General features: G+C 39.2%; 1 protein-coding gene across 1 annotated transcript; it reads right to left on the reverse strand.

Annotated features, from left to right (window-relative positions):
• Positions 1–3177: 3177 nt before the first annotated feature.
• LOC134677559 (uncharacterized) lies at positions 3178–24488 on the reverse strand. Its single transcript, XM_063536031.1, has 9 exons — positions 24307–24488; positions 23525–23709; positions 22674–22761; positions 21146–21192; positions 18859–19084; positions 16866–17038; positions 12979–13129; positions 4190–4332; positions 3178–3334 (listed from the first exon to the last, which is right to left on the reverse strand). Exons 1-9 carry the CDS (start codon positions 24407–24409, stop codon positions 3206–3208), a joined length of 1245 nt encoding a protein of 414 aa, XP_063392101.1. The 5' UTR covers positions 24410–24488; the 3' UTR covers positions 3178–3205.
• Between the last annotated feature and the right edge of the window lie 1823 nt (positions 24489–26311).

The raw sequence follows: 26311 nt of genomic DNA on the forward strand, positions 1-26311 counted from the left end.
CGCCACGTCACCGCAGTGTCAAAACTAAAATTTAACTTTATGCGTATTGCTCTGTGGTCTGTGACCGATTAATCGGTCTGTGGCGTTGAACATGCGGTGCGGATATAGCGGTCACTGGCGTCCAAAAGGTTAATTATCTAGGGCTATAATATCATAGGGGTAAAATAAAATATGTTTTTATGTATTTTTGTTTAATAAGCGAATCCGCTTTGCTCGCGCGCCTTGCACTGCGCCGAATACACCAGGTTGACCAAGATGGCGTCGCTCTCCGACAGTTTGTTGTTGTGCCCCATTCTGATCTCTGTATTAAACTCATAGGGCTATTTAACCTTTTCGACACCGTGTCAAACATAAAAGCTGTCACTCGGACGCCACGTCACCGCAGTGTCAAAACTGAAATTGAACTTTATGCGTATTGCTTTGTGGTCTGTGACCCAGGGGCGTAGCTAGAGGATATGGCGCCCGGGGCAGACACCAAATTTGCGCCCCCCCCCCCCCCCCCAAACGAAATGAACTTAAGGTGGCCACTGACAAGCCTTCCAACAGTCCAAATAGCGTGGCTGCAATCCAAAATCGGTCCGTGAATGTCAAAAACGTACAACGTTTAATATTAGGATGCCGTCCATTTGGATGAATCCATTGTAACGGCATCCATTTGGAAGGCTCGTCAGTGGCCTGCTTAACGAAACGAAAGGGTTATTTTTTGCTTTAATAAGTTTACTTTTAATGTAGACAAATACAGTGTAGGTACCTATGTTTTTTTAGTACATCGGTGGCCAACAAGCTTACGACCCACCTGATGGTAAGCGGTCACCGCATCCTATGGACGTCTACACTCCACTACACTACACTACACATGCGCATTGCCGACCGTTTTAAAACGTATAAACTTCTTTTTTGGAGATCTCTATTCATAGGTACAGCGCGGCTTTGGACTGATTTGAAGGACCCAAGGTGGCATCCAGGTGCTCCTGTCCAAAGGTGACAGCAGTACTCAATATATGGGATCAGCCTACCCCAGAGTAAAGTATGGCGGTGGCCTCCCTTTATTGAGCACACCGAGTTTTTTTTGATACGAGCGCAGCCTACCCAGCAAGATGGCTACGAAATTATTGGACGTCACTGATGGAGATGTCAACACCGATCGAGGCTCCCAATTAGGGTTTGCACGACGGATCTGAAATGTATGAGAAGATCCGTGGATCCGGATCCAGATCCGGATAATTTCATACATTTCGGATCCGGATTGCAAACCTTACTCCCAATACTCCCTGACATGGGAAGGGTTGTGCCTTGAAAAATGAGGTTTTCTTAGCGGTAAACGCGCAAATTTGAGTCATGATAGGATTGAATCGGATTAAATTGTCCTGATCCCACACCGAAACTCTGGATAGAATGCCTCGATACCTGACACAGTTATTTCTACTATTATTTTATGGGGTCACTTCCCCATCGCTATTTCAGTTCAGTCCAGTTCAGTTATCAGTGCAAATACCACGAACAATTATTAGAAGGCAGAAAAGCAAAGCAAAGCTTCACTCCAGAATTTCTTAACAAAAGTTATAAGTCTCGAAAACTACGAAAAATCGGCTAACATCTGGTACATGGGGTATATTCTGATAACCCACGACGAGGATTCTAAAAAAAAATTATGGGCGTCAAGGTTTGGACCAGCCTGTAGGTATACAGGGTGGCTAAAAAATAAATAACATTTTCGTTGCCAGGCAGGTTTTTGGATTACACTGAGCAACTTTTACTATTAGTCCAACCCCTAAGTCGCGAAAAAAATTTGGCTGTTTCCTACATTTTGGCTGGTCCATTTTCTATGGGAGGGTAAACTTTTTTTTCGCGAATTCGGGGTTAGTCCCGTAGTAAAAGTTGCTCAGTCCCAAAACCCAAAACCTCCCTGGCAACGGGAATTTAGTTATTTTTTAGCCATCCTTGTATAGTACTGTCGTCCGCATATCGATGAATGTCGTCGATAGACAACATGTCACAGATATGCAGCAGCTATTGAACCGGCCTAGCCAAGGTTACAATCGCTATCGCTTCGACAACGAAAAGCATTATGTCTCTCTATCACTCTTCCATATTAGTGTGACAGTGACAGTTGCGTTTCGATCGCTACAGAGCGTAAGCGATTGACATCTTGGCTACGCGGCCAGGTTCCGTCTACTACGGCTCATATGCGCCTGCCGGACAAAGGGCTAGCGATCCATTTGCATAGGTAGTCTCTTGGAGAGTCCATAAGATGGTAACTTCGACAGGAGACCCCTAACGGAAAAGACGCGCTAACACGGGACACAACTCTGAAGCACTCGGCCCGCTCGCCTTATAAAACGAAAGCATAGCAACTCCCGCCTTGATGGAAGTTTCTTGCATAGAGTATTCGCACTGCGGGATGGTGGGCGGTAGGGCGCTACCGTCGTCTGTCAAGGTCGAGTTCGAGGCAAAAAGAGTAAGAGTAAAAGATCGGCTTTCTCTTTTGCGCTGTGGGCCAGAATACCATCCGCATTTCACACTTCACAGTGGTGGTAAATATGACTGACAAAAGTTTCCCTGCTGCCTTTTAGCAAGGCGGAGAGGTACAGGTCTTTTGCTCATTTTGGCGCCCCCCCTTGGACGGCGCCCGGGGCACGTGCCCCCTCCAACCCCCCCCCTAGTTACGCCTCTGCTGTGACCGATTAATCGGTCTGTGGCATTGAACATGCGGTGCGGATATAGCGGTCATTGGCGTGCAAAAGGTTAATTATGTAGGGCTATAATATCATAGGGGTAAAATAAAATATAATGTTTTTATGTATTTTTGTTTAATAAGCGAATCCGCTTTGCTCGCGCGCCTTGCACTGCTCCGAATACACCAGGTTGACCAAGATGGCGTCGCTCTCCGACAGCTTGTTGTTATGCCCCATTCTGATCTCTGTACTAAACCAGGTACTAAACTCATAGGGCTATTTAACCTTTTCGACGCCGTGTCAAACATAAAAGCTGTCACTCGGACGCCACGTCACCGCAGTGTCAAAACTGAAATTGAACTTTATGCGTATTGCTTTGTGGTCTGTGACCGATTAATCGGTCTGTGGCGTTGAACATGCGGTGCGGATATAGCGGTCATTGGCATCCAAAAGGTTAATTATCTAGGGCTATAATATCATAGGGGTAAAATAAAATAAAATGTTTTTATGTATTTTTAATGTATTTTTGTTTAATAAGCGAATCCGCTTTGCTCGCGCGCCTTGCACTGCTCCGAATACACCAGGTTGACCAAGATGGCGTCGCTCTCCGACAGCTTGTTGTTGTGCCCCATGCTAATCCAGCGGCGCCACATTGTGTCCTGAAAAAAAAAATGGTATCTACTTGCAGAGACCTCAAGGGCTGTTTCACAAGTCCATTCAACGTGTGTGTGGGGGGGGGGGGGGGCAGTTGTCGCAGAGGATGTTAGCTGGCGCATGCGTCGCGCTTGCTAAAGTAATATTAATAGCGCCATCTAGCGGACAGTTTAGCTACTAAAACAAACCTGTAATGGTTGCACAGTGCTTGCTCCAGGAGGGCAGTTGTCGCACAGGAAGTTGGCTGGCGCATGCGTCGTGCTGGTAAAGTAACATTTATATGAATTGCGCCATCTAGCGGACAGTTTCGGTACTAAAACAAACCTGTAGCGGTTGCACGGTGCTTGCTCCAGGAGGGCAGTTGTCGCACAGGAAGTTGGCTGGCGCATGCTAAAGTAACACTAATATTAATAGCGCCATCTAGCGGACAGTTTCGGTACTAAAACAAACCTGTAGCGGTTGCACGGTGCTTGCTCCAGGAGGGCAGTTGTCGCACAGGAAGTTGGCTGGCGCATGCGTCGCACTGGTAAAGTAACATTTATATGAATAGCGCCATCTAGCGGACAGTTTCGGTACTAAATCAAACCTGTAGCAGTTGCACGGTGCTTGCTCCAGGAGGGCAGTTGTCGCACAGGAAGTTGGCTGGCGCATGCGTCGCGCTGCTAAAAGTAACACTAATATTAATAGCGCCATCTAGCGGACAGTTTCTGTACTAAAACAAACCTGTAATGGTTGCACGGTGCTTGCTCCAGGAGGGCAGTTGTCGCACGGGAAGTTGGTTGGCGCATGCGTCGCGCTGCTAAAAGTAACACTAATATTAATAGCGCCATCTAGCGGACAGTTTCGGTACTAAAACAAACCTGTAGCGGTTGCACGGTGCTTGCTCCAGGAGGGCAGTTGTCGCACAGGAAGTTGGCTGGCGCATGCGTCGCGCTGCTAAAGTCGTAAGGAATGCCGACCACCCACGCCTCTTTAGGAGTCTTCTCTAGTAGACGCTCTTTGCCTGTTGCACAAAAATTTGTTAACATTTTATTAGCAAGAGGTGGCGTTGACTATAGCGCCATCTATCGCCAAATAGAATAGTTTTGTAAGTTATGTCATGCTGCTAGAGTTAGGCCAAGCTAAGTTGGCAGCGATTTTGATAGCCCAGACTGTGCAAATGTAATGTGAACGTTATAAGTTCATAGAAGATGAACGTTTAAAATAACACTTGCACAGTCTGGACTACCAAAATCGCTGCTAACTTAGCTTGGCCTAACTTAGTTACTTTTATTTTAAAAACACACATTTAGATTATGTATAAAACGAGGTATAGTAGCAGAGTATATTATAGTACCTAGTAATAACAGAGTAGATTACATATCGCGCCATCTATCACCTACTAGGAGTGTCTGACAACTTACGAGAGATGTCGCTAACCGCGATCGAGATTTTCACTAGATGGCAGCACCGTAACGAGAAGTCTTTTTGACAGCTGCTGTCAAAATCCACCAAAAAAACATGGTTAAACGTGATTGGTGGATTATGACAGCTAGACCTCTCACCACGGTGCTGCCATCTAGTGAAAAAGTCGATCGCGGAAGCTCTCATACTTTGAGACAGCTGTCGCGGCGGCCGTATAACGGTAGATCTGATTACAGCACCATCTATGGGTTAAGGTGGTTCTCCTTGCTCGATTTTCATACAACTTTCTTGGCACCCTAGCTCCTATTATATAGGGTTTCTTCACTTGTATATGTAATGTTTGGGTAGTATATATATTTCTGTCTTCGCAGAACGTAAAAAAATACTAGATTTTGATTAAAATTATTAAGAAAAAAGCCTTTGAATATTGGTAAAATTTTGCCTCATTGCTTGTTTGTGTGAGTGATGCTTATAGTATCGGTGTAATTCTAACATGGCGACTTCATTTGACAAGCAATCATTTTTAATTTGTCAAAGGTGTAACAGATGGCACTTTAAAACCGCAACACAGATTACCTGTGTATTTTGTTTTATTTTCACTCAATAGAGGGAGGTATATTTAATGCACAAAGCATGTTACGAGTATACCTACTCATTTAAGAATCTTCTTTCTGATATAATTTCATTCCCAGATTTAATATAACTTAATAATTATTATGATTATTACACAATAAAATACATTAATATATTTATAGAAAGGTCAGTCCAAACAATCATTCGCGTTACGGTCGTCCACCGAAAACCCTTGTGAATTCTGCTTTCGTTTCGGTAAATGTTCTCTGGAAAAGCCTATATTTATTGTAACAATGATTTTTAAACTAAAATACCTAGCTATATTTTTCTCAAAAATATATATAGTAGTGGACCCTATAATGGACGTGGAACCAGTTATGGGACAAAAAACCACAAATCCTCTAAAATAAGTATCTAAAAATAGTTTATAAACACTGTCTGTATATTATCATAAATATGAGTCTTAGAGCTGTTTCAATTTAAAGTTTCATTAAATTTGGTTATTTTTTAAGAAATTGGCGTCAACCCAAAAGTTGTCGTGTCACTGAAAAAAAATACCACTACGAATTCTTAACAACTTCGCTAAGAGAGGTGAGTTAATTTATTAAATTTTAATTAATTAATACTCGATGAAAACTAGAATGTGTTTTGTTAATTGCATTTACCATGAGATAATGTATACAACACACTATGTTGTGACTCCACAGATGTAAAAAAAATAGTGGTATTTGGCCCAATCCCATTATAGGAGCTGTAAAACTGCATGCCTCCTATAATGGGACAATTGACATTATAATGCTTGCCATGGCATAATTTCATGTTTAAACAATACAGAAGTAAAATGTAGTTACGAAATACGTCAACCAGGAGGTATTCTCGGACTTCGCATAAATTAATATCGTTTTTCCAAACTTTTATTTAACTTGCCCTGTTAGTTTGTGTGGGTCAAATTTTGGTAACTGAATTTGAGCCACTTTTCGATTTCCGATACAATTGAATTTTTTTGTAAGTACGTAATTAAGTATGCAAATCTGATGATAATGCAATATTATATATGATAACATCGACCTGATCTTATGATGGAGACAGGAGGTGGCCATGGGAATTTTATCGAAATAAACCCTAACTAATTGTGTTAGGTATATTAGAATTGTCTCGATGGATCTAATACAATAATAATTGGCTGTGGAAAGAAAAATACATTCATCGATAAAAGCTTATACCAAAAATTGATTTTTTTGCCATAACTTATACCCCATTTCAATATTTTATACTGATAGAGCAATGTCCATTATAGGGGGCCCATTACTGGATCCACGTCCATTACTGGGGGCCCATTACTGGAGCTTTGGTGTCCATGACTGGAGAAGAAAAAAACATAGTTTTAATTTGTTAAGTATGTGGAAACTCATTGCAATATCTTTGATACAACACGCCTAAAACATGAAAGACGGATAGGACTTTCATCTTTTAACACGCTAAGCGGTAGACCAGTTACATGTATAAGGGAAATATCATAAATACTCCAAATTTCTTCTTAAATGTCCCATGACTGGTGCTGTTACTATAGGTATGTGGAGAAAAATGTCATCTTCTTGTAAATAAACAAGATTCTATAATATCTTCTGCTTGTGCATAACAATAACATTAGTAGATGATACTTTTAGGGTTCCGTACCCAAAGGGTAAAACGGGACCCTATTACTAAGACTTCGCTGTCCGTCCGTCTGTCTGTCACCAGGCTGTATCTCACGAACCGTGATAGCTAGACAGTTGAAATTTTCACAGATGATGTATTTCTGTTGCCGCTATAACAACAAATACTAAAAACAGAATAAAATAAAGATTTAAATGGGGCTCCCATACAACAAACGTGATTTTTGACCAAAGTTAAGCAACGTCGGGAGTGGTCAGTACTTGGATGGGTGACCGTTTTTTTTTGCTTTTTTTTTTGTTTTTTTTTGCATTATAGTACGGAACCCTTCGTGCGCGAGTCCGACTCGCACTTGCCTGGTTTTTTTTCAAAAATGCTGCCTTTCACCCGAGTTAAAACACTCTACTTTTCATTTCGCATACGAGGAAAGTAAAATGAATGTGTTTTTTTAAATACATTTTTATAGTAGGTATTTTTGAGAGTAGGTATTTTTGAGAGTAGGTATTTTCTATTAACAATTTGGCCAAAAGTAATTTATGGAATGGGGAGTCAAATATCAGAATGGAAATTGTATAACAAATCCATTTATACCCAAATTTCAATTGCTTATTGTAAAAAGAATAATAAAATCGTACTTGTAATTGGAACCTAAACTGCTCTAGTGCAGCAACGTATCATTTCCTGCACACCTTTTACAACAACAATGACCCTCTTTCATATATTCGGTCAAATTGTGCTTTTTGAAAAACTAATTATAGCCAGCCTTTTATGAATGTAGTATGATACCTTAGGGTATGGTGCTTTACGCACACTAGCGTCCCTTCCCCTCCCCCTGACGCAACCCACCCTTTTTGCATGAAATATGTCCCGGTTCACAGTTTTTTACATTTTTTGAGGAAAGTATACATTTTAGGAAAAAAAGTGTCAATGAAAGAAATAATCCTTAATAAATTCTTAATAAAAAAGGTCATATTCATTTTTTTTATATCATGCACCTAATTCATGTATTAGCTTGTCAAAATTCGAAATAACATAGTTTTTACTTAGGGTTCGAAACTCATTTATTATACACGGTGTAACATGAGGAAACTGAATAATTTTAGCAGCGTATTCCTGATCACATTTAGAGACAAAAATGTCCTATAAACTTTTTTGAAATTCGCCTAGTTTCAGAGTTAATACCAATAAAAAAAAAACAAGTTTCTATTGTTACATAGTTCAAAACGCCTTTTTGATGGCGATGTTGCTACTATGGGATTTAGTCTAAATATCCTTATTGATATGTCAAAAAGTGACAAGTAACACTTTACAAAAACTAAGTTTTACGAAAAAAAAAACCATTTTAAGTGACAATTTTTATATACAAATTCATTCATAAAATTAAAAAAAAAACCAAAAAAAATTTTTTTTTTGGCGAAATTGACCTAAACACATATTACATCTTTTCCTTTTTTTGACCTCATGTATACATTTTAGGATAAAAGTGTCAATGAAAGAAATAGTTCCTTATTAAATTCTTAGTAAAAAAGGTTATATATTCATTTTATAACACTTATTATACAAGGTGTCCTCAAGAAATGCGAAAGATTTTATTTCTGAGGTCAAATTAAAAGAAGGAAAAAATGTTTGTATGAGTTTAGGTCAATTTCGCCGAAAACAATTTTTTTTATTGTTTTTAGGGTTCCGTACTTCAAAAGGAAAAAACGGAACCCTTATAGGATCACTCGTGCGTCTGTCTGTCTGTCCGTCTGTCACAGCCGATTTTCTCCGGAACTACTGGACCAATCAAGTTGTAATCTGGTACACATATGTAAGTTTGTAAACAAATGAATTTTAAACATGGGGGCCACTTTTGGGGGGTAAATGAAAAAATTAAAAAATAAAAATTTTCAAACTATATCATGTTACATATCAAATGAAAGAGCTTATTGTAAGGATCTCAAATATATATTTTTTATAATTTTCGAATAAACACTTTAGAAGTTATTCAAGAAAATAGGCAAAAAATGACTATTCCCCCCTCCCCCTTTATCTCCGAAACTACTAGGTTTAAAATTTTGAAAAAATACATAAAATAGGTCTATGATGACAGGAAAACCTATTAGAAATGTACAGTCAAGCGTGAGTCGGACTTAATTACAGTTTTTGATCCGACTCCTACGGATTTTTTAAAGATTTCACTCACGTTTCGCATAAATAATGTTTAGTTTTAAGTTTATAAAATACATATGTATGTTAGTCTGTAAGGTATTTGTAATATGGGCCTTGTTCCCTGAATTAAATATCTAAATAAATAAATAAATAAAATAAAAAATACATTGTTAAAAATTGTGTAATATACGGAATCCTTGGAACGCGAGTCCGACTCGCACTTGGCCGCAATTTTTTAATTTTTTGAGTATATATGTATGTACATAAAAAGTAAATGTTATTGGTAAACTTGTCAGTTAACATGGATTTTTACTTTTTTTTCGGTAAACATAGTTTTTGCAACGTGTTACTTAATTGTCACTTTTTGACATATCAATAAGGATATTTAGACTAAATCCCATAGTAACAACATCGCCATCAAAAAGGCGTTTTGAACTATGTAACAATCATCATCATTTCAGCCTATATACGTCCCACTGCTGAGCACAGGCCTCCTCTCATGCGCGAGAGGGCTTGGGCTATAGTCCCCACGCTAGCCCAATGCGGATTGGATGTAACAATAGAAACTTGTTTTTTTTTTATTGGTATTAACTCTGAAACTAGGCGAATTTCAAAAAAGTTTATAGGACATTTTTGTCTCTAAATGTGATCAGGAATACGCTGTTAAAATTATTCGGTTTCCTCATGTTACACCGTGTATAATAAATGAGTTTCGAACCCTAAGTAAAAACTATGTTATTTCGAATTTTGACAAGCTAATACATGAATTAGGTGCATGATATAAAAAAAATGAATATGACCTTTTTTATTAAGAATTTATTAAGGATTATTTCTTTCATTGACACTTTTTTCCTAAAATATATTCTTTCCTCAAAAAATGTAAAAAACTGTGTACCGGGACATATTTCATGCAAAAAGGGGGGGTTGCGTCAGGGGGAGGGGAAGGGACGCTAGTGTGCGTAAAGCACCATACCCTATGGTGTCATACTACATTCATAAAAGGCTGGCTATAATTAGTTTGTCTTCCCCATACATTAGAACACAATTTAACCGAATCAATAGCATGAGAAATGAAACGGATATTTCTTGTTTTCTTTGCATTAGCATTTTTCTCTCGATAATTTAATCAATTTGCAACATAAGTAGAAGAATCCTCATATATCCATAAATATCAAAATATAAAAGGACATACATTTTCAGAAGAATTCCCCGTGCGACGTTGCCAAGTGGTTTAAAGTACAACATGCTCGCAACGTTTGGATGTCAATAACTCGACAATGAAAAATTATATTTCAAATCAATTCAAACTTGATATTTTTGACAGTAATGGGTTACTTAAATAAGAAGGCATTTTTCGCCCGGGTCTACTATGGTCAAATGGTCTAGTGGCTTTTAGCTACTGAGTATAAGTCTAACAAGTTGAACAGCATGACAGGGTTCAAACCACGAACAAAGACTCATTTCTTTTTGTATTTATTTATTTATTTTGTTTCATCTTTTTGGAAATTTTATATGCCTTATTTTAAAAGTTATTTTTTAATACAGTTGCTCAAAAAGTGCTACTTTACGTAGCTGTTTAGCGTGCGGAAAGTTGGTTATCTCGAACTAGTGCTTTTTACTTTTCCAATTTTTTTAAATTTATACTTGTTCCAATTCACGACTACTTATTGATGAGTGTTAATATTAGTTTCCTTTAAACGTCGTAATCAGCATAAAAACCTACCGTTAATGTAAGAATACGAAAAATATTACATATTTCATATTTAATTACTTACCTCTTCATCATTATAACACGTTTATTTTTTAATATTCAATATTGAAAATTCCGTTCTTAATAAGTTGACTGAATGGAACGGAATAGCTGCCAAACGCCCATAGATATAATATACTTAAAGACGACGTCTAACCGAGCTGTCACTGTTACCACTTTTGTTTAGTGTACGATTAACAATGTTTTTCTTATTTTTTCGCAACTGTATTAAAAAACGTCGTTCGATACACGTGCGGAAATGTCATTCTTCACTCGTCCCGAGTCTTGCCACTCGCCTGCGGCTCGTGGCAAGATATCTCGGTACTCGTGAAGTAATGACACACCTTCCGCACTAGCATCGAAATGTACTATTAAGTAAATGTGTTGTATTTGATTATTTCATGTAGGTATATCATTTCAATAAAATTTTGGAAACTTATTTTATACCTGGTCAAGCAAATCTTGTCAGTAAAAAAACCGGGCAAGTGCGAGTCGGACTCGCGCACGAAGGGTTCCGTACCATAATGCAAAAAAAACAAAAAAAAAAGCAAAAAAAAAACGGTCACCCATCCAAGTACTGACCACTCCCGACGTTGCTTAACTTTGGTCAAAAATCACGTTTGTTGTATGGGAGCCCCATTTAAATCTTTATTTTATTCTGTTTTTAGTATTTGTTGTTATAGCGGCAACAGAAATACATCATCTGTGAAAATTTCAACTGTCTAGCTATCACGGTTCGTGAGATACAGCCTGGTGACAGACGGACGGACGGACGGACGGACGGACAGCGAAGTCTTAGTAATAGGGTCCCGTTTTACCCTTTGGGTACGGAACCCTAAAAAGGCGCGAAATTCAAATGTTCTATGAACGATATCCCTTCGCGCCTACATTTTTCAAATTTGCCGCCTTTTTCTACTGACAAGATCTGCTTGACCAGCTATACTTCGTCGATAGTTGACTTCTTATATACCTATTCTGCGATCCTAATTAGCCTCATGCATGACTTTTTTTTAATTATTTTAATCATTATTTATATCCTTTGAAATCGGAAAATAAAAATACTTTTATAAATCTTCCCATAATATTATTAAAAAATAATTAAAATACTGAAAATATTTTACTCACGTAAGTTTAGTTTCGAAGAATAACATACGCTTAAAATAATTCAAAAGAGAATGCTAAAATTATAAAATAAAAAAAAACTGGCATTGTCGGGGTTTGAACCATGTATCTTAGCTACAATCTGATTTTTTTCAAAATAGAGGCTACGGGTGCCACGAGCACATGACATTTGATGGTCGAAAACATTAGTTGCTTCTGAATGCGTTGTAATTCTTAATCGTTGCTCAAACAAGAATTTATTATTTAATTTCCAATCTTTTTTCAACAATAAACATTTCATCCGCTGCGCCCTCTAGGTTACTTTACTGTAACATTACGAATGTGCTGACATTTGACACTGACTTTAAGGTGACTTTAAGTACGTAAGTGTGCGTGAATGCAAGAAATTGCAATATTTTGCAGTTGGATTCCGGTAATAACGAAATGAGACAATGTTGAGTTGAACATGTCTCGATTTAGATGTAGTATTTTTTATAGTTTTCGCACATATCAACACATCTTATGAAACTTTGTATTTTGGGAGAAATAGTGAAAATCCACAATTCGTGCACAGTGACGCCATCTTTTGGCTGATAATCGGCATCCCATCCCTAGACATCCACCTTAATATTGGTATCTTACTTCTTACACTAGATGTCGCTCGCCTTTCTGCACATGTGACCACTGAACGTTAAGATAGTTGTCGCGGTCAAAGCGATGTTTTCATGTCTCGGCGCGCGCGCAGCGATCGATGCGGCGAGCCGCAGTAAGCTATACACGGCCGTCGTGAACGCTGCTCGCGATGTTAGTGCTTGTGAAATGAGACCTAGGCTCTCCGAAACATGTCGCGCGAGTGACTAAAAACAAGTGAGTCTGAACCGTAAAATTATTCAATGTTAGTATGTCTCACAACAGCTTAAATTCGGTTGGACATCATTGTAGGGTTGATTACAGCGCCATCTATGGGTTAATACTGTTAATAGTGGTATCTTACTTCTGACACTAGATGGCGCTCACCTTTCTGCACATGTGACCACTGAACGTTAAGATAGTTGTCGCGGTCAAAGCGGTTGGACATCATTGGTATGCCCAGAGCACGCATCAAGTTGTTGAGCGCGTGCGCAGAGTGACCCGGCGCTCCGTGCGTCATCGCTTTCAGGCTGATCACCTGTAGGGGAAAATTTAATCGTTTTAGGTCCGTTTAGAACAGCAGTCGGCGTCCTTTTAGCAGCCAAGGGCCACATAGTAGTTAACGAAGTTGATGCGGGCCACAGTTTGTTAATATTATTTATTTATTTATTTATTTATTTATTTACATAAGGAGATCCAACAGCTAACTAAATGACAATGGAATCATAAATAGATATAAAGAGCCAATTACAGGAACTCGCAAATAGATATGTAGTAAAAACATATACTTACGTAACACGCATCACACACACACACACACACACACACACACACACACACATCGCACACATGAAAGAGATAAGACTCAAACCAAAACTAACAACATTCGCTTACATAATCAAAGCCTACTACCGGTGACAGGACACCAATTAAATAGTGTAAAAACAAAGAAAAAAAAAACTGAAAAACTAAGAACAAAATAAAGTGTTATGTTATAACTTAGATACTACATATGTCTTTATCATACATTGTCGTTTGTCAATATTACATACAAAATAGCCAGGGAAGCTCGCGGGCCGCCTGTTGTCGACCGCTGCTTTACAACGATGACTCTGCTAAAAACCGGCCAAGTGCGAGTCGGACTCGCGCGCGAAGAGTTCCGTACCATTACGCAAAAACCGGCAAAAAAATCATCTTTGTTGTATGGGAGGAATATTTAAGTGGGACCACTTAAATATTTATTATATTCTGTTTTTAGTATTTGTTGTTATAGCGGCAACAGAAATACATCATCTGTGAACATTTTAACTGCCTAAGCGATCACGGTTCATGAGATACCGCCTGGTGACGGACAGACAGAGCAGGGCAATAACCGCGAAAATCTATCACTCTTTTTTTCTTTGTCACTCTAATTACGCGCCGCCTTCATTGGAGTGAAGGAGATAGATCCCCGCAATTTGCGAATTTCGGTTTTCGCGGTAGCCACTCTGTCTTAGTAATACGGTCCCGTTTATACTTTTCGGGTACGGAACCCTAAAAACCAGTCTTCTTTTATAAGTTATGCAAAATTGATTCAATTTAATTGAATCCTACTACTACGCAACCCAAAATGAGACTTGGCCTCTGACACAAGACAACGCCACTTTTCTCGGTCCTACTTATCACTTAAAAAAACCGGGCAAGTGCGAGTCGGACTCGCGCACGAAGGGTTCCGTACCATAATGCAAAAAAAAACAAAAAAAAGCAAGAAAAAAAAAAACGGTCACCCATCCAAGTACTGACCACTCCCGACGTTGCTTCCCAACTAGCAAATCTATGTGCTATAAAAGTTGAGAGCACGTTTTTATTTTCGCTTTTTGGTGCTATAAACGGTGTAAAAACAGTCGAATAAAAGTCCTGTAAGCGTTTACTCAACGCGAAAAGGCGCACTTATACAGACTAAAAGTGTTATAAAAATAGAGTAAGCGCTGTATAAGAAGCAAATCGATGCTGTAAGAGTTGAGTAAAAGTTGATATAAAGCGCTTCTAGTGTTTTAATAGCAACGATAGTGCTTTTATTCGATTATTTGTTCTATAAACATTATCAATTTGCTATTACTCAGTGAAAGTGTTCTATAAAAGCAACCGCACTGCTTTTTCTCAGCAAAAATGTTTCGTAAAAGTAGCCGAATTGCTTTTACTCGGCATTTTGAATGTGTAAGAGTGCAGTAAATGCTTTTATTCAACAAATATGTGCTAAAAACGATCTCAGGTAAGCGATTATATTTCAATTATTTGATTAAGTTTGAGGCCTAATAATCGTCTTCACGTATCTAATAAAACAAAAAGGTACTTAAGTATTTTTTTACTGCTGTCATCCATGACATTTATTTTTACCGTGATTGTGTACATAAGTTTTTACTGTCTGTAAGTACACGTAATACAGTAAAACCTAGCGCGAAAAATACTTTATTGATAAAACCAAAGGCACTGGTTCATATATATTCATGGGCCGCCTATTTTCTTAAATTTCAATAAAAAAATATTAATTAAAATAAGTAAAAATTTGCTTACACGATCTAGTTTCTGTTATATCTCATTAATTCGACTATAAGTCGAGTAACTGCGTTTACTGCTACACTTATAGCACATGTTGTCGCCATGTTTATGGATTTATAGTCCAGTGGCCGACTGCATGAAACCCTACCTGATAAAAAAATAGAATAATCCTACTCTGTGGGGGTAGCTGACTTTTAGCAGCTTCAACTGCTCTTGGTCGGCCGTGGCTTAACTTGGCAAATTTTGCGCAAATGGCAAAAAAGTGGTACAAATATTCATCGAAAAAACAAAAGTGGTCAGCTACATCCTGTGTTGGCAGGTTCCTGTGTCCGACCGAATTTGTGGTACCACGTGAGCTACAATTTACATCATCGAAAAATAGAATGTCACTTGTATGGTAGGATTGCTGCCATTCACATTTTTTTATGCGGACGGACTGCAAAAGCTATCAGGCTAAGGTGAGGCCGACCAAGACATACGTCAACAAATTTAATGTAGGTATTACAATCAGTTTTTTTCATTCTATTTTTCGATGAGGTAAATTGTAGTTGTCACGTGGTACCACAAATTCGGTCGAACACAGGAACCTGCCAACACAGGATGTAGCTGACCACTTTTGTTTTGCTGTCCTAAAAGGCAGCTATCCTACCCTGCAAGTTTCATTCTATTATACGATGGGGTTTTTTTTTTGATGAATTTTTGTGCCACTATTTTGCCATTTACGCAAAATTTGCGAAATTAAGCCGCGGCCGACCAAGAGCAGTTGATGCTACTAAAAGTCAGCTACCCCTACAGAGTAGGATTTTCTATTTTTTTATCAGGTAGGGTTTCATGCAGTTGGCCACCGGACTATATTGAAACGTACAACATGGCTGACTTGTGCTGTTAATGTAGTTCAAAACTCTTTAAAAGTACTCTAAGCTGAATACATTTTGAATAAAACCTGTAAATACACTTCAGCTCCTATAACAGCGGTTTGAGCCCCATTACCCGAATTATGATATAAGCGCGCTGTTACAGCAGCATTGTTGCCAAATGGTTATTGGATTGCTTTTAATAGGCTTTTATAGCAACAGAGAAGAGAGTTGAGTAACAGTTGTATTAAAGCGCCTTATTCAGACAATTAGCTATTCTATAGCTGTTATATGATTTTAATAGAACAATTATGCTGAATAAAACTGATTTAGTAGCGCTAATTCAGCATTTATTAAAAGGTGGAATAAAAGTGCTAAAAGATAGTGCTATAAACGTTTATACGACATGATTATAGCACTAATTAGCGAAAATTGCTAAATAGTCGAGTTAACCGCTATTATACGATATATTGGTGTTTCAACAACCGTAACTCGGCTGTTATACGATTACAGGCTGAGTAAATCAATTCTTATACGACTATTTTGCTAGTTGGGTTAACTTTGGTCAAAAATCACGTTTGTTGTATGGGAGCCCCATTTAAATCTTTATTTTATTCTGTTTTTAGTATTTGTTGTTATAGCGGCAACAGAAATACATCATCTGTGAAAATTTCAACTGTCTAGCTATCACGGTTCGTGAGATACAGCCTGGTGACAGACGGACGGACGGACGGACGGACGGACAGCGAAGTCTTAGTAATAGGGTCCCGTTTTACCCTTTGGGTACGGAACCCTAAAAAACACTTAACAGTGAATCCTATCACTTTGAAATAAAGTTCAAAATTAGGTGGAAAATAAATTCTCTAATAAAGTGTTAATAACCTGATCTCCTTGTTTGAAGCCGAGTTCCGGTTCATCCTCCCCCTCATCTTTGAACAGCAGCTGGTTGGAGGGCGAGAACTTATCATCAGGCCCCATCTCGTGGAACACCACGCATGTTGCCAGCTCGATCTGCGTCATGGCGAACTTGAGGAGCATGTAGTCTTGAGAGTCACCTGGAATGATTAGGAATGTTTCGTCGGGTGACAAGCAAAAGTCACTAAGTACTATCAAAAAATAAAGTAACAATGCACTTTATTACACTTGTAACACGGTCTATTGTCCAATAATTTCAATGGTGTTAGTTAGTGACTTTTGCTTGTCACCCGACGGTTTGTAATATCACGCTCCGCGTTTAGGGGCCTGGCTAAATTGGTTGTTCATTTACACTTACTTACTTGTTAATATAGGATAATATAAATAGAGACTAAATGAATACAGTAATATTTAAATACATTCATATTATTAGTGTATTGACCTATTATTGTATAGAACGATGCAATATTTGTACACCTGCATGCAGGTTAAATACACATGTACTATTATTAATTAGATTAAGATCCTATGTTAACCGTATGACGAATAAAATATTGATTGATTATGCTATCATCATCATCAGAGAACCCTAAATGGCATAACAATCCCGTGTGGTGACTACAGCAGCTGGAGGATACGGAAGAATGATGAAATCGAGGAATGGGTAGCCATCATCGGCGAAACGAAATCCTACAGACTTCGCTGATACGACCAACTAGTTAGAATGGGAGAGGATCGGGCTGCCAAGAGGGTATAATTGGGAAGACCGACTGGTAGCCGTTACCACCATGTAGGCACTCACAGTACTCACACGCTCTCTGAACATCCCGACTTTAGGTATAAGATAACGTAAGGCCAAAAGAGAGCGAGAAGCCAAAAGAGAGCGAGAAGAGCGCTCCAAACCGCCCGAATATTTAGCTTCACGAGCGCCGCAGGCTCATATTCCGTGGGAGCCCGCGCTTAGAATGTCAACATTTTAATGGAGCTGCAATTTAATGGAGCACGCGAAGCGCGCTAAGAATATTGGAATTTTAGCGTGAAGGGTGCCACGTGCGGTGATTGTATAGGAGTGCGCTTAGAACCGCGTAATTAGGGTTCCGTACCCAAAGGGTAAAATGGGACCCTATTACTAAGACTTCGCTGTCCGTCCGTCTGTCTGTCACCAGGCTTGGTCAAAAATCACGTTTGCTGTTTGGGATCCCCACTTAAATATTTATTACATTCTGTTTTTAGTATTTGTTGTTATAGCGGCAACAGAAATACATCATCTGTGAAAATTTCAACTGCCTAGCTGTCACGGTTCATGAGATACAGCCTGGTGACAGACGGATAGCGGAGTCTTAGTAATAGGGTCCCGTTTTTAACCTTACGGAACCCTAAAAATCGTGAAAGTTTAAATCGGTCGTTATGATATTCGACCGAGTTCTGGCCGCCGAGCGTCACGCCACGCGGTGATAATATGATAGTGTAACTCACGTAGCGAGTCCTGAACGGAGTACATAACCACCGCGAGCGGCCACGCCCGCTCGGCGTACCAGGCCGAGTTCTGGTCGCCGAGCGTCACGCCACGCGGTGATAATATGATAGTGCAACTCACGTAGCGAGTCCTGGACGGAGTACATAACGACCGCGAGCGGCCACGCCCGCTCGGCGTACCAGGCCGAGTTCTGGCCGCCGAGCGTCACGCCACGCGGTGATAATATGATAGTGTAACTCACGTAGCGAGTCCTGAACGGAGTACATAACCACCGCGAGCGGCCACGCCCGCTCGGCGTACCAGGCCGAGTTCTGGTCGCCGAGCGTCACGCCACGCGGTGATAATATGATAGTGCAACTCACGTAGCGAGTCCTGGACGGAGTACATAACGACCGCGAGCGGCCACGCCCGCTCGGCGTACCAGGCCGAGTTCTGGCCGCCGAGCGTCACGCCACGCGGTGATAATATGATTGTGTAACTCACGTAGCGAGTCCTGAACGGAGTACATAACGACCGCGAGCGGCCACGCCCGCTCGGCGTACCAGGCCGAGTTCTGATCGGCGAGCGTCACGCCACGATCGTCGAGGTCGCGCCGCGCCGAGAAATCACTCGCGCGCTGCGAGAGCGACACGCACTCGCCGTGGTAGTGCGCGTTGATGAAATCACGGTCTTCGGTTGTTAGGAACGTGGGGCGGGGTTTAGTTTGGTCCTGTGTTAAAAATATTTATTTTAACTTTATTCACATAAAAAAAAGTAAAAAAGGCGGACTTAATGTCTTGTGGCATTCGCACGGGTTACACAAAACCTTAACAAATTATACACCTAAACGCAATTATATAAGAACTATGGGACATATTTTTGAATAAGTTGGCTGCACCCATAATAGTAACAGTTGACTGTACCTACTTTGGATGCTACCTAGTACCTACTAACGACGATGACTGTACCTATTTGGCATTAGAGAATTTAGAGTTTGCTAGGTATAGGCATAGGGTAATTGCGTCAGATTACCGTCCAGGGCCAATTTTCGTCCACTTGACGAATTAGCAAATAATACATTTCATTTTTAACCGACTTCCAAATCCCAAAGGAGGAGGTTATCAATTCGGTTGTATGTTTTTTATTTTTTTTATTTTTTATGTTTGTTACTCCATATCTCCGTCATTACTGGACCGATTTTGAAAATTATTTTTTTGATTGTATGTATATGCATACAGATTGGTCCCGTTTTTGTCAAAATCCAGTTCTGATGATGGGATCCATGAGGAATCGACGGAACTCCTCAAATCTTAAAGGCATACATATGGTGATTTTTGTGTTTTTATCAACAAATCAAGCATATACATTCAAAAACGTGACATTTGATGAAGTGGAACTGCTGATGATGATCAGAACGGAACTCTTCAACGACGCATAGTTCACCTTTAGCGATTTGGCCTCTTCGTTATGTTTGTTCAGCAAGTTAAGTTTTTAAGCCACAATTTTGTCAAGCTTGAGTTCTGATGATGGAATCCATGAGAAATCGAGGGAACTCCTCAAATTTTAAAGGCATGCGTATAGAGATTTTTGTATTTTCATCAGAAAATCAAGCATTTTCATTAAAAACTGTCGCATTTGATGAAGTGGAACTGCTGATGATGATCAGAACGGAACTCTTCAACGACGCATAGTTCACGTTTGGCGATTTGTCCTCTTCGTTATGTTTGTTAAGCAAGTTTAGTTTTTAAGCCACATTTCTGTCAAGCTCGAGTTCTGATGATGGGATCCATAAGGAATCGAGGGAACTCCTCAAATCTTAAAAGCATACGTATAGAATTTTTTGTATTTTCATCATAAAATCAAGCATTAACATTAAAAACTGTCGCATTTGATGAAGTGGAACTGCTGATGATGATCAGAACAGAACTCTTCAACGACGCATAGTACATGTTTGGTGATTTTGAATTTCGATTTTGACTTGGACTGGGACCCGGACTCATACCCGGATCCGGTTCAAACCCGGACTCGGACTCGGACCCGGACTCGGATCCGGACCCGGACCCGGACCTGGACTTGGACCGGGACTCGGACCCGGACTCTGACTCAGAGACCCGGACCTTGACCCGGAAAACCACTATGATACCTAAACTAAATAAACCATTATGATTACCTACCATAAAATGGGGATATGATGATGCCAAACCCCTCCCGCTCAAACTCCCGTACACCGCACCGCCTGCGCCGTTAAGTGGGTTAGGTTAGGTTTGAACTGCGATCCTCACAGAACCGAACAAAAGTGGGTTAGGTTTGGTTAGAACTGCGAGTCTTACAGAAACGAAATGCTACTAGAAAAGTGGGTTTGATTAGGTTCGAACTGCGATCCTCATAGAACCGAACTGCTATCAGAGAAGTGGGTTAGGTTAAGCTAGATAACTACGACCCTTACGGAAACGAAATGCTACTAGAAAGTATAGGTACTGGTTTTACCTCCTTTTCTACTTAGTGCACCATCTACCATAATCTTTCACCGGGCCCCATAGAAGTCGGTTTTTTTTTCTTAAAAATTATTGATTTGCTACTTGCGAAATATATTTTTTTTGTAGAAAGATAAATTGTTCAGATATTAAGGATTGCAATAAGTCCTAATTTGTGCAGCAATGAAGGTTTATAATTTCGTCAAGTGACGTCGGACGAAAACTAGCGCAATGACCCTAGAGTATTTATAACAACGATTAAGCACGTGTGTTTGTAAGAAGAGAGTGCTTATTTAAAAGTAATCTGGACTGCTCACCTGTTCCTCAAACCTTTTAAGCAAATCGAAACTATTTATTGGTGGCGCTGAAAAGGAAAAATCACCCATAACTTTGTAATATTTAGAGTCCATTTTATATTTGGATCATAGAGATAAGAAAAAAGAGTAACTCCATACATCAGTTTTCTTGCCATAGCGCGACATCTAACGTCAAGTAGTGGAATTATCAGTACTGCTACTCGACACCAGATGTCACAAGTGTCGCTACTGACGAAAAACGTACTGCTAAAACAAATTTACAACTAATATTACAAGCCGGAGTTGAAAGTAGAGTTCCGGTTAATCCGGTTATAATATTAGCTGAAAATTGTTGAGCATTAGAGTTTTCGTTCGTCGCGACATCTATTGTCAATTAGCAGTACTGATAAATTCCGCTACTTGACGCTAGATGGCGACTACGAAATATTAACTCTCGTTTTGGTAAGAAAACTGATACATGTATGGAGTGATCAATCTTTCTTTACTTGTATTTTCTATGATTTGGATATACGGGTCAAACAGATCACTGTGTTACGATCTTTCCTGTAGACATACACTAGAGTTAAGGGCTATAAAGATTAATTTTCTTATTTAACCCTTATCCACGTAAAAAGGTCCTCCTTTTATTTACAGAACTATGATAGTCATTGCTTACATGCCCACAAGCTGTTAACTATTGCCCACAGGAGAGAAAACTAGCGTGTTCGCGCGAACTGTACATTTTTCTCTCCTGTGGGCAATAGTTAACAGCTTGTGGGCAATGTGGGCATGTAATTAATGATTTTATCATAGTTCTGTAAATAAAAGGAGGACCTTTTTACGTGGGTAAGGGTTAAATAAGAAAATTAACCTTTATAGTTAGCCCTTAACTCTTGTGTATGTCTACAGGAAAGAACGTAACACAGTGATCTGTTTGACCCATACCTAGGGTTGCCATAATTTGTCGGAACTGATAGGTAAGGGACAGTGGTATTCTAGAGCAGTGGCCTATTTTATAAAGCTACAAGTTACAATTTACAAGCGGAAGTCTCGTTCTAAAACATAGGGTTAGAAAGAGACTTCCGCTTGTAAATTGTAACTTGTAGCTTTATAAAATGGGCCACAGGGGTCTCCTAACTTTTTTATTTTGCACCTGTGGGTTGCGCGCGGGCGGAGCCCTTCCCCCACTACCCACTAGGCAGACCGGTCGAAAAAATACGGGACGTGATACTTAAATACGGTGACAGTCCCGTATATACAGGACCAGGCGTGGCTCACTCCGCAATTCCGTCGCTTTGGGTAGCTAAAAGTACATCCGTTCGGCCCCAATTTTGGGGTTTGCCATAAGCGGCGCGTGGTGCTGTCGCCACCTAGCGGCCATATCTGTGCTGATCGTCACAGACGCGTTTTGTTAGAGAGTGAGTCTTCTGTACCTAGTACTATTATTTATTCTGTGACGGGACGTATGGCAACCCTAGATATACCGGACATTCGGAATAACCCGAATACCGACACCTTACATATTTAGGTACCTACATTTGTTACTTACCCGTCTGATCGATACTAGCTCTCAGCATTTCTATGGTGATCCTCGCTATATCATTTTTGTTTATACATTTATACCCGATCGGCATATCCTGTGAACACAAAGATGGGGCAGTTACCAATTACCAGGTTGGTGGTGACCATGTGGTGACCTTCATCACCGAAGTGTGAAAATTGAAATTGAACTTTAGGGTAATATTCCATTTCTGACCGCAGCTGCACTACTATTACGAACGCGTCTGCGTTATTGTCAATTTCCATAGAAAATGAATGGTAGTGCTGCTGTCGTTGGAAATGGACTGTCACCTTTATGCCTATGTAGGGCTATGTTGCTCTGTGGTCTGCGACGGATTTATCTCTTTGGCGTTGGACCTGCGATGCGAATATTATATCCGTCATTGGCGTCGAGAAGATTAAAGAGATCTTTCGTTTAATCAATAAAGAGACCTGTACCCAAAGGTTGTCTGGAAGAGATCGCTCTTAAGCGATAAGACCGCCTGTTGTTACCTCTATTGTCTTTGTTTATGTTATTGTACATTTATTGTAAACTACGTGTATGTAAGGTGTGCAATAAAGAGAATTGTATTGTAAAGTGACCTGACTTTGAGAGTCTAGAGGGAGGGAGTCGTCCTGCCCCGTCACCCCCGTACCGCGCAGGCGAGGGCTCATTTAAGCGGTCGGTCTATAGTGGAACCTAGGTGTTATTATGCTCTAGTTTCCTAGGATAGCGGTGCCGTCATATAGCGGCCGTCTCCATACAAATACTGCGACATTCATATTTAGCCGTATTATTTAGTATGGAGACGGCCGCTATATGACGGCACCGCTATCCTAGGAAAACCGATATTTACTCACCACAACGCTGCCGCTATAGTTGTACCTCATCGGCGGACAACTCTTCTGCTTATTGGGGTTGCTAATATACAGAACCTTCTGCGTCTCGCTGGTGGAATAGTTCAGGGGGGTGCTGAAGAATTTGACGCATATCTCCTTCTCTAGAGCCGAGAACGTCGACACTATCTCGTCTTGGGAGTGGATGTCTATAAAGTAAAATAGTGGGATTTTTTCCCAGTAGTTACCACTGGTAACTTGGTGGTAACACTGGTAACTGGTGGGAATAACCCTGTAAATCAGCGGTCGGCAACCTATTAGCGGTCAAGGGCGACATTGAGCACATTTTTTTGAATTGGCAGATACGGCAAAATGCGTTGGAAAATTACGTTCAAGCATTGACTTTTTCATAGGGCTTAACGGACATTTTTTTCAAGTTATCGAGACTTTAAATATACCATTCGATAGAGAAAAAAAAACTGAGTATATAACTGCATTCATAACTAATTTTCGCCATTTTGTCCCTTAAGCCCTTTGAGCCTACGGTAGTCGATATTTAAGACTGTATCAAACATTGTCGTTTGTCAATATTACATACAAAATAGCCAGGGAGGCTCGCGGGCCGCAAGTGTGAGGTTTGCGGGCCGCCTGTTGCCGACCGCGGATGTAAATGAAACGTACGGTGTGATGATGAGCTGATGAGAAACAATCTTCAAAAGCAATACATATTGCTCACTTTCTATGCCAAATGGCCTAAAAACTAATATTTTTTCATTACCTAGTTATTTCAAATTTATATGACTTACCATAATCTTTTGGGTTTATGGTGTAATGCACAACTCCCTTCGACCATAATTTACTCTCGGATATATCGAAATATATTAAAAATAATAATATTGCACAGCGCATTATATTTGTATTGAAAATAATTTAAATAAATACACACGCAGTCTTTGGTACAATATGATCAAATATTTAAATTATATTTTGTTTATCACAGATTTTATGGCTTAAATTTAAATTGATTTTGTTTTATATGCAATGAGAGTCATTTTATGGTGTTATAACCTTTTGCATAACATTTTTCGGTTAAAATATAAGTTACCTATTTATAGGTAGGTATATCACATATCTGTTAATCACTCTCATAAAATATAACTAAGTAGGTAGTTCTGAATTTCATTTAGTATAAAAATATCAAATATCTATATTTAGATACAAGTAATATCACAGTAACACCGATATTATGTTCGACAAAACAGACTGTACACCTTACGTGGCCACAATGCCTGATTTGATTAGAAAATGAAAAAAAAAAACTGTAGTTTTTTTTTACAATTACAACCCTACTTTGCGATTGACATTTTTTTTTATACACTTGATTTCATACATAAATAATACAGTAAATATCAACTTCATTGTTTGCTTGCAGTTTGTACAGTCGCTATTAGATATGTCGGAGTGGCCAATGTGCTCAAAAATATGTGAACACGCATTTTATCGCCTTGAGAGGCGCGTTCAGATATTTGTGAGCGCCTTGGTCGCTCCGATATATTTGATGGCGAGTTGGCGACTGTACATGCAGAAAAACTATCTACAACCTATTTCACAAAACTGAAATACTTTACCTGTATCAGTTTGGTTGGCTATCAATCACAATTTTATTGTCTTCTCTAAGGGCTTCTGTGGGGTTTTTTGGAATACTTACATACATGTGTGTGTTATACATAGATCCCTTATAGGGATAAGTTCGCCTTTGTACATTGTATACTTCCTGTTTAATAGCATCTTAACCCGTCTTATGTATATAACGTGTTTACATACATGTTACATATTTGCATAGAAGGATTATGTCACATAGATACTGTACCAGATATTATCAATGCCTATTTCGTGGACTCCAATGGTTTACAACAGTGCCCCTAGATTTAATTATATAACACTAACACAAAAAAAAAACTCGTGCGCCTCCGTGCCTCCTGTCTATACTTACTTTAAATGTTATTCAATAACTACTTGACAGACTAGTAAATTCTGTTAAAATCACGCTCGATTTGCTCTTAAATATCTGATTACAAGAATACAATACCATTTTATAGACATTGAATATTTGAATTGTATATTTTTTAGTTGTTATACTTGTTATAAAATATTCTGCATTAAAATTATTATATTATAAGATTATGAAACAACTTTTTTTGAAGTGATGGATCTACATTTACAAGCGTGTAACTTGTAATACAAGTATAAGTAAGATTATATATGATATTTAAAACTTTCGCGTTTTGAACACATATTACTCACAAAAATCGGTAATAAAATAAATTCTTCTAAGTATCACACCTTTGACACAGCCTTTATTTTTTTGTAATATTCCGTTTTGAAATTTGGGCTAGGAAAAAATACATAGCGTATTATCATGATATCCAAGTTTAACTCTTTACCGAAGTCATGGCGGGTATGATATTCAACTCTATTGACAGCTATTAAAGTTCAAATTTCTACAAATATGTATTTATTACATTCGATAAGGGGTTAAGACTAGAGATGCCCCGAATAGTGAATTTGGCCGAATACCGAATATTCGGCCCTTCTCTCGGCCGAATACCGAATATTCGGCATGACATGCGAACATTTTGAGTCACAATTATTATGAAAACTGTTCGCCAACAAAGCACGTTTGTTTTTATGTTGAACAGAATTAATGAATTTAGTTAGAGTCAATCAAATCAGACTCATGATAAAACTAAAATATTTTGATATCAAGAAATGCTCAAAAACGTGCCTTCGTACTTAACTACTTTCCAAGAA

Source organism: Cydia fagiglandana, chromosome 26, assembly GCF_963556715.1.
Source record: "Cydia fagiglandana chromosome 26, ilCydFagi1.1, whole genome shotgun sequence".
NCBI classification, from domain to species: Eukaryota; Metazoa; Arthropoda; class Insecta; order Lepidoptera; family Tortricidae; genus Cydia; species Cydia fagiglandana.